Below are 13,458 nucleotides of genomic sequence, written 5' to 3'. Positions count from 1 at the left end.
CTATATATTTTCAGAGGTTGAGATCAACAACAAAGTTGTAATACAACATAAGACAGCAGCTCTTATATTTGAGCAATTATTTAACGGTTGCATAAAAAGGTCTAACGGACCCTTTACATTACATCAATAAAAAGCAATAGCAATGATTATATTACAGACTTGGGTATTTGCTTATCATAATAATAATAATAATAATAATAAATGGGATTTATATAGCGCTTTTCTAGACCCAAAGACGCTTTACATTATGAGTCAGGTCGACAAACAAAACAAGAACAAAAACACAAACAAAAACAAAAAACAAAACAAAAACAGAAAAGCAGTCAGGAGGATGTTGGTTCAGAGGGGGGAGGGGTGGGTTTAAGGATAAGCAGAGTAGAAGAGGTGGGTTTTGAGACAGGACTGGAACAGGGTGAGGGAATCAGACTCACGGAGGTCTTGGGGGAGGGAGTTCCAGAGCTTCGGGGCTGCCACAGAGAAGGCTCTGTCCCCGAAGCTCCGGAGTTTGGCCTTGGGGATTGAGAGCAAACCGGCTGAGGTGGATCTGAGGGACTGGGGTGGTTGGTAGAGGATGAGGAGGTCAGTGAGGTAGGGGGGGCCAGATGGTGGAGGGCTTTATAGGTGAGCACCAGGAGTTTGTAGTGAATGCGGTGTGAGACGGGAAGCCATTGGAGTTCTTTGAGGACCGGGGTGATGTGATGCCATGATTTGGTGAGGGTGAGGAGTCTGGCGGCTGCGTTCTGGACACGCTGGAGTCTGTTGAGGGATGTTGTGCTGATGCCGAAGAGGAGTGAGTTGCAATAGTCAAGGCGGGAGGAGATGAAGACGGGAATGAGTCGCTCAGCTGCTGGGCGGGTGAGAGAGGGACGGAGTTTGGCGATATTGCGGAGGTGGAAAAATGAGGTTTTTACAACTTGGCGGATGTGGGGGTCGAGGGAGAGGGTGGGGTCGAATATCACGCCAAGGTTGCGTGCCTGGGTGGAGAGGGAAACAGGGGTGCCATCGATGGTGAGTGTCAGGTTGGGGGTTTTGCTGATGGTGGATTTGGAGCCGATGAGGAGGAGTTCAGTTTTATTGCTGTTGGGTTTGAGGAAGTTGTGTTGCATGCAGGATTTTATTGCAGTCAGACAGGATTCGATGTGTGTGAGAGGGGGGTTGTGGGGGGATTTGGTGCTGAGGTAGATCTGTGTGTCGTCAGCATAGCAGTGAAAGTCCAGGTTGTGATGGCGGAGAATCTGACCAAGGGGGAGGATGTAGATGATGAAGAGGAGGGGGATGAGTACTGAACCTTGGGGAACACCTTGGGTGACTGAAGCTGTGGTAGAGGAGTGATTGTTGAGGGAGATGAAGTGGGATCTGTCGGAGAAGTAGGACTGGAGCCACCTGAGTGCAGTACCTTCGATACCGATATCCCGAAGTCGGCTAAGCAGGATGGTGTGGCTCACGGTATCGAAGGCTGCACTCAGGTCAAGGAGGATGAGGATGTTGAGGGAACCGGTGTCAGCAGAGGTGAGGAGGGAATTGAGGACTTTGATGAGTGCCGTTTCTGTGCTGTGGTGAGGACGAAAACCAGACTGAAGGGGTTCAAAAAGGTCATTTTTTTGGAGATGGCGGTGGAGTTGTTTGGAGATGATGCGTTCTATTGTTTTAGAGAGAAAGGGGAGGTTGGAGATGGGGTGGTAATAACTGAGGGAGGAGGGATCCAGACCGGGTTTCTTGAGGATGGGAGTGACAGCAGCAGTTTTGAAGGCAGAGGGAACGGTTCCTTGGGACAGGGAGGAGTTGAAAAGGTTGACAATGTAGGGGCAAAGGACGGGGAGGCAGGACTTCAGAAGAGGGGTGGGTAGAGGGTCAAGCGAGCAGGTTGTGGGTTTGGAGGAGCTGATCAGTTGGAGTATTTCAGGGGGGGTAACCAGAGTGAACTGGGAGAGAATGCCGTGGGGAGGAGGCCTCGGGAGGTCAAGGCAGATGGAGGGAGGAATTGTGGCGGTGGATGTTGGGGGAGATGTTTGTGTGTCAGATGCAGCGGATAGGGAGTGATTAATGGCAGTGATTTTGTCAGAGAAAAACTGGAGGAATGAACTGCATGTGGAAGTGGAGGAAGAGAGGGTGTCAGCACGGGGTTTGAGGAGCTTGTTGACGGTGGAGAAGAGGGTCCTGGGGTTACGGGAGGGGTCGATGAAGATGGTGGAGAGGTAAGCAGATTTTGCGGCATTGAGGGCGTCTCTGTAGGAAGTGAGATGGAGTTTGTAGGAATCATGGTGAACTGTGAGGGATGATTTCATGGTTAGGCGTTCAAGCTGGCGGCCGGTTTGCTTCAGTTTACGGAGTGCAGGGGTGAACCAGGGTGAGGAGGTTTTAAAAGTGACATTTTTCCTTTTGAGGGGGGCCAAGCTATTGAGGGAGGCGAGTAGGGTTGAATTAAGGTGGTTGAGTTGATCATCGGGTGAGCTGAGGTTCGAGTCCAGGGGGAGAGTAGAGGATAGCAGGTCGGAGAGGTGCTGGGGATCAACAGAGCGTAAATTACGGAAAGTAATGTTCCTGGATGGGGGGGGGCGGCGGACGGGGGAGGCGGTGGTGAACTGTATGAGTTTGTGGTCAGAGAGGGGAAAGGGGCAGGGGTGGAGGTCGAGTACTGTGAGGTTGGTGGAGCAGACAAGGTCAAGGATGTGTCCTTTATCGTGGGTGGGGAAGGTGACATGTTGTTTAAATGAGAAATTGTCCAGAAGGGAGGAAAATTCAGAAGCGTGTTTGCAGGTGGTGGAGTCCATGTGGATGTTAAGGTCGCCGAGGAGTAACACACGTGGGGAGAAGGATGAAGCAATGGTTAGGAGTTCAGTGAGATCCGAGAGGAAGGAGGAGTGTGGTTTAGGGGGGCGGTAAATGAGGATAACTGTCAGTGAGGGAGGGGTTTTGAAGGCGAGAAATTCGAAGGATGGTACTGAGGGGAGGGTGAGTTCTGTAGTCCGGATGTTCTGGTTGTAGATGACAGCCAGCCCACCACCACGGCGTGAGGGGCGGGGTTTAGTGATGTAATTAAAACCAGGGGGGGATGTTTGATTAAGCGAGAAGAAGTCATTGGGTTGTTGCCAGGTTTCAGTGAGCAGAAGGAAGTCGATGGATTTGTCCAGGATGAGTTCGTGAAGGATGTGGGCTTTATTGGTGAGTGACCGTATATTTAGAAGGGCAAAATTGGTCAAGTGGGGGGTTGTAGGGGTGGTGGCAGGCTGGAGAGGTATGAGGTTGTCTAGGTTAGCGGCGCGGGGGTGGGCATGAGAGGGGGGGCAGTGGAGCAGAGGAGGGGTGCTTGATGGTGGGGAGAAATGGCTTGTTATATGTGTTGGGAGGCGGAGGGGAGTGGGATCCGCTCCAGGTATTCCGTGCAGCTGGGAGTGTAGGTGAGCAGGGGAGAATGTAAGAGAAGCAGTAGGAGTTGCGTTCTGATGACGCGTCAGGTGTGCAACAGTGCGTTGCGTGGAGCAGATGAATGCAATGGATTGTCCGTGCTGAAGGTAAACAAAACTGCGGCGGGTGCTTCGGTCAATGTAGCGGGGTCGACGAAGGAGTCCAAGATGTCTGATGACTGAGATGGAAGACGGAGTGGAGGAGTTGGTCAATGACAGCAGCTGTGAGATGGAGTATTTCAGCATGATGACAGGCGGAATGGCTGGGAGCAGTGTGATGGCAGCGATAGCAGCGATAGCAGCTAGCAGCAGATAGCAGCAGATAGCAGCTAGCGGGCTAGCTAGGTTCACAGAGGTGGAGGATTGTTGTGGAGACGAGGAAGATCCACGACATGGCAGGAGGATGTGAGCAGCGGGACGGGAAAGATGCACCCCAGAGATGAAGGCAGGAGGCAGAGAGAGTCCACGGTTGTTGCGTGGGACGGAGACAGACAGTAGGCGATGTAGCAGATAGCAATAGCCACCCGGCACGTTGATGGCTACGTGAGGGCAGCCGGCTACAGCCAGCAACGGAGGCAGAAGTCCAAAATAAGTAAAAAATAAATAAATTTAAAAACAATGTGCATTGCATTAAAGATGTGTAAATGCAGGGCAGTGGTCCAATTCGAAAGATTGAATAACGAATGGTAGTTGAGGGTGATAGAGGGTGACAGAGGCGGAGAAGCAGCGAACAGTCAACGCCAGCGTCCTCTCCAGCGATCATGAAAAGCCTCACCCTGGCCTCATGGACAAGAGCCTCGCTAATCAATGCAGCCATGTGCATCGTGGCCTCATTGGGATCCTCAAAGACCCTCACTTCAGGGTTGAGGGACATGGCATACAAAGAGAGACTGAGTGATTAAAAGAGAAAGTGAGAGATCTATTGAAAAAGAGAAGGTGAGAGAGTGATTGAAAGAGAAAGTGAGAGAGTGATAGAAAGAGAGACAGTGAGAGAGAGAGTGGCTCTTAAAAGTGCCGTTGGTTTTATATGTGTGTGTGTGTGGATATGTGTGTGTTGGTGATATTGATTTGTAAAGAAGCTGTAAAACAGGAAAAATGATTAGGATTATTTAGAATAACAGCAACATCTGTGCATTAGTCTATTATGCAATGATAATTTTGTATAATTTATACTGTGCATATTGTTATATTATGAGGGACATGGCATACAAACAATACAGACACAATATACAAACAATACACAAAATGAAGAGAGTGCAATAATAATTAATCTGTGCATTACTCTATTATGCAATCATAATTTATTATAATTTATATATCTTATATCTTCTACTATATATTTTAATTCTACAATGTAACAATCCCAATGTCCCCACTGGCCAGTCAAATCCTCTGGAAAAACTCCAGGTCCACATTTTTGTTCCACTCCATCGCCGATTCCACTATTACAACTCTGTGTTGAACACTGTCTTTACAACACATGGGCAAATACAAGCATTTAAACATATTTTTCTAGCAGGCACCTCCACTATCCAACTGTGCCGGGGACAGCTCATGTTATTTAGCTGTATAAACTATAAATGCTATCCAGCTACAAACTTTGACCGGAAAGCCGGAGGCTAGCTGAACGTGCCCGCTAGCTTGCGCGCAGGGCCGGCCCAACCCATTAAGCGACATAAGCGGCCGCTTAGGGCCCCGCAGCCACTGAGGGGCCCCCTAGCAAAACAATTTTTTTTTTTTTAAATTAAAAAATGTTTTTATCTCAGTACACCGTTGCTCTACTCTAAAGTCGCATCTAAAACGCGATCTGATCTAGCTGTGTATATTTTGTTATTTTTGATTGTTATATTCAATCCAGTGTTCGAAATGGGGGGGAGCCAAGGGGGAGCTTGGCTCCCCCGAAGAGGGAGGGAGCTCCCCTGAAGGCCGACTTTGAGATAAATAGGGGGAGCTGCATATTTGTGTCACACAGATTAGAAATGTTGAGTTTCTGTAAATAAAAGTTCTTGAAATAAATAATAGTCATTGTTCATTACAGTTTCTGAATATTTGTTTTATATTTGTGAATATTTCTGGGTGTTGCCATCTGTACGTGGCGGCGCTGCATTCTTTACGCTACTTACGTTGCTATGGTTACGGCGGCGATGCCGGCGGCGTATTTGAAATGTTCATAAAAAATATGGCGAAACGAAATCAGCCAAGCCTCGCAGCTTTTGGATTCACAAGCAAAGAAGCGAAGGATTCTAAAAATGACAACGTGAACGGAACAACTTTTAGCTAGCCGGCTGTAAGCGGCGTTAGGGTCGCGTTTGACAGCTCCACACCGAGGGAGAGGCTTGCCGATGCGGAGCCTGAAGAGGCTTCAACAACGGCCACAGCCGCCGGCGCCACCTGCACTAGCAAACCTGACGATGCCCATGACCTGCCTTTTAACTGGACACAGAAAAGATGGAGTGAGTGGAATGAAAGCTATCCATGGCTTTTCATTCCACTCACTCCATCTTTTCTGATGAATGTGGATATGAGATTTGCAAAGAGGCAAAAAGTATATTGATCTCTCTGCCGCTCGCAGAAAAATCCACCGGAGTGCACCTTTCACAAGAAAGGATTCAGGGAAAAGTCAGCAGTGATTAAAAGAATAACCTGCGGAAAAAGATTTATAATCACCATAAGGGCCAGGCAAACGAAAAAGCGATCGAGATTTCGGAGAGGAGAAAAAAAGATGTCCTACCAAACAAGCTATTGGCGATCAATGTTGACCTAATGCAGGAAACATATAGATCTTTCAGGTCTGCCTATATGATTAGCAATAAAATAAATAAATAGGGCTCCCCCGAAAGCAAATGGGTAATTCGAACACTGATTCAATCTCATTAGCTACAGGCATTTGAAGCTTGTAAAGGGAGGATGACAGCTCTCACTCGCCACTCTGCTGTTCCGCAGCGCCACTTCCCCTCCCTCCGCTGAAATGATGAATGTAAGGTGTATAGTAATCATAGATAACACGGCAGGGTCCGTTACAGTTTGTTTTCATCTGATTTCAAATAAACAAAGTATTGGCTTTCAGAATATTAAACTTGTTTCGGCAAATTCAGATGATAAATACAACTTTGAAGCTTGTAACGGCATAATTAAAAGCGGAGAACGGAGTAACTTGACGTCACAGCAGGCATAACAACAGCCGGTGTTTCTCGAGTGTTTTCCCACAATACACACAAATGCAAAAATACACACACACACACACACACACACACACACACACACACACACACACACACACACACACACACACACACACACACACACACACACACACACACACACACACACACACACACACACACACTCGCGGGCTTCCCCCAGACCAGTAATCCAAACAAAAATATCTTCCCTCCGTACTATTTTGATAATTTGCTCTGCTAATAATTAATCAGATCGATCCAGAGAAGAGGAAACTTTGAAGGCCTTTTTCTCAAAATGATGACTCTGTAACAGTCATTATATAATGTGACATATTTTGCTTAATATTTGGAGTACAAAAACAATCGTCGTGGCGTAGGTGTTACTCTCATCTATCTCAGATAGAAGATATGATTGGAGACGACCAGCCAATCAGAATTGACCTTCTCAAGTTCTCCGATTGGTTGGTTTTGTGGCACATTTGTAACGCTGTGACAACTTGAGCGAGCAGGCAGGCAAAGCTGAGCGCTCAACTGTGGTGCCTTCAGTTTGCATGATGTCTGGCAAAAAAAGGACATACGCCTCTGGTGATCAAAAACGAAAAAATAGAAAACTTAATGAAGAAAAAAGGCAAGACAATAAAGGTATGTAACTTCATATTATGGCTCTGTCTCCTGTCCTGTGTCCCACTAACAATAGTTGGATAACTTGGATTTGGGAGTATTCTAACTTACTTACTACTACTACTTACTTTCTAGCTAACGTTACAGCTAGTTAACTAGCCAAGTTATCATTATTATCTCAGCCTTTCTGTAGAATAATGCGATGCTATTAACGTTACTGATTAATTTACTTTAGAAAAGTTTAGCTCAGGCAGCAAGTCACACTCGTAGCTAATGTTAGCTAGGTATATGTGCTTGTTTCATATTTTGACCAAGTAAACCAATTTCCCCTGGGATTAATAAAGTACTATCTATCTATCTATCTATCTATCTATCTATCTATCTATCTATCGAACTATCCAAACATCATTGTGTGGGTTCTAAGTTCATGTAAATGCAAGTATTCATGGGCTGAATATTGAATTAGCTATATAAAGCTAGTATGTTCCATTTGATGTTCCATTTCAAGTCTGTTTCCATAAAGCTTAACTCTGTAACATACTCTCCTCAGGAGCACTTCTGAAGTACTTTGGAAGCCCACAGCAGGTGCCAGCACACACCACAACGTCCACTGAGGACACTGTTGGTGAGTTCAAATGGGCCCAAAGTGAGAGCTTTCTGAATTTGGAATATTAAGTCATTACATTACGAATCATATATTTCTTTATTCCATAGCAGGTCAATCAACCTCCACCGCTGCTGTTGGTGAATGTGAAACCACAAGGTCAGCTGTTGGCACCAGTGACTCCGATGTCATCCAAGAAACCGCCTCAGACAATGCTGGTAAATGATGTGTTAAGTGTATAGATTAAGCCCATAGAGCTAGCTACAATTGCCATTTGTCGAAGTTCTATTGAGCAAGCTCGCTGTTCATTGCTTATAATAAATATCTGTCATGCATGGGGCAGGAGTTTGATGATACCTGTTTTTAAGGACTGATTCTGGATCAGCACTTTGGAGCTATCTCAAAAGCAGCGCCATAGTGGTGAAAAGACAGCTGATCTAGAGACAGTCCTATAGTCATATATTAAACAATGATATACTTCTTTATTCCATAGCAGTTCCATCAACTTCCATCACTGAAGAAACCACCTCTGACAATGCTGGTAAGTTTAGGCCTACATCAAAGAGACCTTAACTTTGTTTGTCAAGAAAAGCAAAGCACTATATGTCCAATCAATCATGGTATTATTATTATTATTATTTTTATTATTATTATTATTATTATTATTATTATGAATATTATTATTACTATTGTGTTCAATCATTCAACTGTGTTGTTCATTGCCAGGAACATCAACTTGTAAACATGTCAAGTAACAAAAACTTATTTTTTAAAATTAATTTCCCTATAGGTATTTCTGTACCCATTGAAGTTGAGAGCAGTACCATTACGCCTACTACACCTACCTCTGTAACTTCTACTCCTTTTCTCTCTGGTTCACCAATGGATCCAACTGGGTGGCCATCATTACTTAACGATCACGTACATACAGATCTGGTGATTAGGGGGCCAGTACAGGTGGACAGAGATTTTGTATTCCCGAAAACACCAAACAACAGAAGCTTTCATTATCATTACATGTTTAGAACACTTGTAAATGGTGAGAAAGTTAAGCGAAGCTGGTTAATATACTCCAAGAACAATGATTCAGTCTACTGCTTTTGCTGCAAGTTGTTTTCCAAGAAATCATTAAAGCTCATAACAGAGGGACAACAGGACTGGGTGAATATTGGCGCATTACTGAAGCTACACGACAACAGCCCAGATCATGTGAAAAGTGTGTTGACTTGGAAGGAACTAGAGCTCCGTCTTAGAAAAGGGAAGACAATAGACAAAACAGAGTTGTACCTCCTGGAGGCAGAGAAGAAGAGGTGGAGAGAGGTGCTCATTCGGTTGGTTTCCATCATCCAATCTCTAGCAGAGAGGAACCTGGGACTTAGAGGGACTGTTGACACCCTGCATAACCACAACAACGGGAATTTCCTCAAAGAAGTTGAGCTAATTGCCAAGTTTGACCCTGTTCTGAAAGAACACATCAGACGCATTGACAGTGGAGGAAATTACACTACATACAGAGCCGGCCCGACCCATTAAGCGACATAAGCGGCCGCTTAGGGCCCCGCAGCCACTAAGGGGCCCCCTAGCAAAAAAAAAAAAAAATTACATTTTTTAATTTTTTTAATTGAAAAAATACAAAAATCTCAGTACATCGTCGCCGTGATAAGTATGTTTAATTAATTGTGTTAATATGCCTAGATTGCCTACTCTCAAAGTCATGTATTATATTATTGAGTCAATAATATAATACATTAACCGTGCTTTACCTGAACCTCATCATGACACAAGAGAGGACGGCAGTATTGTAATTTCCCGTGTTCAGTGAATGCAACAGAGGCAAGACACCAGACCAACCAGAGAGTTGAATGGAAATAAACATCTGTCTTATTGGCTGACAGGTACCTATCATGTGAGCTGTGACAATGTTTAAAATAAACTGTCAGTCAGACTCAGAGTTTTTGAAGATGGACATATGAAAACATTTTCTTAAAAAATACGACAATTCTCAAGTGGTGGCTCACACAACAACCCCAGAGCCACCACTTGAGCCAGGTAAACAAGGTATGTAAATGTCAGTAAACTTCCAAGTTATGCGAACATGTAAGCAAAGCATAAATTACAGCTACGTTGACGTTACTTTGAATCGTGGGGGTAAGCTAAACCGTTAGCAAGTAGCTCTAGCTAGCCAGGTATATTAAATACAGACTTTGTCATACAATCTGAATGTAATGTTTTTTAGCGTTACCTGGTGATTTCAAAGAAAGCTCTCTGGGAAATGTTGACTTACTGTTCGACATGAAGCTAGAAGCTACCTTACAGTAGGCCTATACAGTTGATCCGGAGTCCTGTCAGTTAACGTGTTTCACAGTTAGCTTAGCTAAGCATCAACCTAGCACTGAAATATATGGATGTTATGTGAAAAGGTCAGCTGAAATGGTGGCATAGTTGCCACTGCTTTACATGTCAACAGCATCTTTGAACGTATTTGCAGCAGTAAATGTGGCTGTTTGGCCACTGACGTTGCCATAACAACACCTGAATTTAAATGTGCAACCTCTTTTTGTGACAGATTTTTGCAAAAAATTATAATTCTTCTGAATGATATTCCTATTGATAGTTTCTATGTGAACATTATGAGATGGACAGCCAGAGAGAATAAAGGAAAAACAGTTATGAAATACTATATGACAAAACAAGAATACAGTTTAAAGTGGACCTATCATGCTATATTTGAAAAATATAGTGTAGGACCATACCTATATAAGGCATATTTATACTTTTTATTTTTCGAAATACCAAACAGATCATGCATTTTAGCCATTCCTCATTTCGCTCAATTTAACACTGTCTTTGCATGGGCTGATTCTGTGAGAACAGCACCATCTACAGGCCTGGCATATGTACTACAGTGTCTCCAGCGCTTTCGAACGGCAATGTCCGTGGCTGTCTCCTCCTGATTGGTGGAGTTGGCCCAATAGCCGTAGCGCCACTTCTGTGACGTCATAGAAGTGTTCAAATCTGGATCAGTCTGTATCAGATCCGTTGCAGTCCCTTTTTAAGAGATTTGGGTATGGAGGAAAATAGAGAGGGTTGTGTTTTCTGACACTTGGTGAGTTCCCTGGAACACCGGGGACACATATTCATGAATAAAACATGTACAAAAGTGCATTTTGCATGATAGGTCACCTTTAAGTGATTTGTAAGATATCCATAAAGAAAAATCTGTTTACAGTTTTGTTTCATATGGGTTTTGAGAGATGTATCCATAGATCTCTTAATTTTTCTCTCGAAGTGCACCAGATTCATGCTTTTAACTTCAATATTTTAAAAAAAATCTTCCCAGGGGAACATGCCCCCGGACCCCACTAGAGGAGGTGAGGACCCCCCTAGAGGAGGTTAGGTCCACGGTGTTTACATGCTTATTTATACAATATGTGTGCTTATGCTAACATCATAAGACAAAAGTTGGTTCCGTGTTGTAGTAAGAACACGCTAGAGTGAGGGGGGCCCCCAAGCCAAAGCTCGCTTAGGGCCCCCAAAAGTCTAGGGCCGGCCCTGACTACATACTTGGGTAAAACAATCCAAAATGAACTCATGTCCTGTATCAGTGACACAATACTTGCAGCAATGGTGGCTGAAATCAAAGAGTCCAAGTATTTTGCCATCATTTTGGATTGCACCCCAGACGTCAGCCACCAGGAGCAGATGACTGTTGTGATTCGAACAGTGAGTGTGAAGAAAAGGACTGAGATCAGGGAGCACTTTCTGGGGTTCATCATAGCCCCTGCATCCACAGGGCTTGGTTTGTCTACACTCATTTTGAACAGGCTGGAGGAGCTGAAGATCCCCTTTAAGGACTGCAGAGGACAATCCTATGACAATGGTGCAAACATGAAGGGCAGAAATAAAGGGGTGCAGGCCAGGCTGTTGGAGAAGAATCCTCGAGCTCTGTATGTTCCTTGTGCAGCCCACACACTGAATTTGATGGTGGCGGATTCAGCCAAAGGATCAATAGATGCTACTTGCTTCTTTGGTAATGTTCAGAAGCTGTACACCTTGTTTTCAGGTTCTCCCCAGAGGTGGACCATCCTGAAAAAACATGTGGACATCACTCTCAAGTCCTGGAGTGAGACGCGGTGGGAGAGCAGAGTGAATAGCATCGAGCCGTTGTGCTACCAAACGGATAAGGTCAGGGAGGCTTTGCTAGAGGTGAGGGAAAACGCAAATGATCTCATGGTCAGAATTGAGGCCCAATCCCTGGCAGAAGAAATTGGATCATTTAGATTCCAAATCTGCACTGTTGTCTGGTATGATATTCTGTCAAAGATCAATACAGTTAGCAAGCTCCTTCAGTCTGTCAACATGCAGCTGGATGTTGCGGTCAGTCTCTTAGACAAAACCAAAGCATCGCTGGTAACCTACAGGGCCACTGGGTTCACAGATGCTCAGGCCACAGCAAAAGAGCTCTGTGGAAATATGAATGTTGAGGCAGTGCTGAAAGAAAAGAGGCTGCCGAGCAAAAAGAGGCATTTTGCCTACGAGGCAGCTGACGAGGCAGTGGCTGATGCCATGACGAGACTGGAAACAGGATTCTTTAATGTTGTGGTGGACTGTGGCATCCAGTCTTTGGAGGACAGATTCAAGTCCCTGGGGGAAGTAAGAGACAAGTTTGGAGTGCTTCACAACTTCCATAATCTAGATGATGAGTCACTTACAGACCAATGTGCCCTGCTGGGAAAAACATTGACCTGTGGCGAAGAGGCAGACGTTGACTGGAGAGAGCTAGCCATGGAGATGCAAAGCCTTCCAGAGCTTCCCAAAGAAGATATGACCACATTGGAGATGCTCACCTTCTTAAATGAAAACGAGCTGTGTGAGATCTATCCAAATCTTTGGATAGCGCTGAGAATAGCCTGTACCCTTCCAGTGACAGTGGCGTCCGCAGAGAGATGCTTCTCGAAGCTCAAACTGATAAAAACATACTTGAGGTCCTCCATGGCCCAGGATCGCCTGAGTGGAATGGCAATAATCAGCATAAACCACCAGATTGGCAGCCAGATCTCCTATGATCAGGTCATCAATGACTTTGCCTCCAGGAAAGCAAGAAGAGAACAATTCTGACTGTACGTACGAGAGGAACATTTGTATTTGCATTTGTTTTTTTACATTTCATTTCATTGTTAAGCAGTTTGTTTTGCACATATTATTTAATCCTTTAAAGGTATTTTTGGATCTATTTATATATTCTATTTAGTGTTGAGTGTTTTTTATTAAAAATATCTATCTTTGAACAGTGATGGTCACTTTGTCAGTCTTTTTATTCTGTACTGTCAGTTCATCAGTGCTATCTGATATGACTACTTTATTCAAGTTTATGTTCATTTGTCAGAGTACTTTTGATCCCCTAAAATGGGGGATCAAATGTAATATTGGACAAATTAACATACACTTCAACAAAGTAGTCATATTTAATACTTGGTCACAGTATGCACTTTAACCTCATAGTCCTTGTTTCATTTCAAATCTAATGTGCTGTAGTACAGACTCAGAGCCACAACAACAAAACATATGTCACTGAGGACTGAGGAGTTTCTATATTTCTGTTCACTGAGTTTATATAGTCATTAGTTATAGCCTAGGTAGTTATTTG

General features: G+C 44.3%; 1 protein-coding gene across 1 annotated transcript; it reads left to right on the top strand.

Moving 5' to 3' along the window:
• Positions 1 to 6,854: 6,854 nt before the first annotated feature.
• LOC307019861 (uncharacterized protein) lies at positions 6,855 to 9,344 on the top strand (the record flags this gene model as incomplete). The annotated part of the gene is made up of 6 exons (XM_079650962.1): positions 6,855 to 7,228; positions 7,758 to 7,832; positions 7,922 to 8,029; positions 8,305 to 8,352; positions 8,602 to 8,732; positions 8,922 to 9,344. Exons 1-6 carry the CDS (start codon positions 7,138 to 7,140, stop codon positions 9,342 to 9,344), a joined length of 876 nt encoding a protein of 291 aa, XP_079507088.1. The 5' UTR covers positions 6,855 to 7,137.
• Between the last annotated feature and the right edge of the window lie 4,114 nt (positions 9,345 to 13,458).

This window comes from Notothenia rossii (genome assembly GCF_949606895.1).
Source record: "Notothenia rossii genome assembly, chromosome: 9".
Taxonomy (NCBI): Eukaryota; Metazoa; Chordata; class Actinopteri; order Perciformes; family Nototheniidae; genus Notothenia; species Notothenia rossii.
This window is presented reverse-complemented; position numbering and strand designations above follow the sequence as displayed.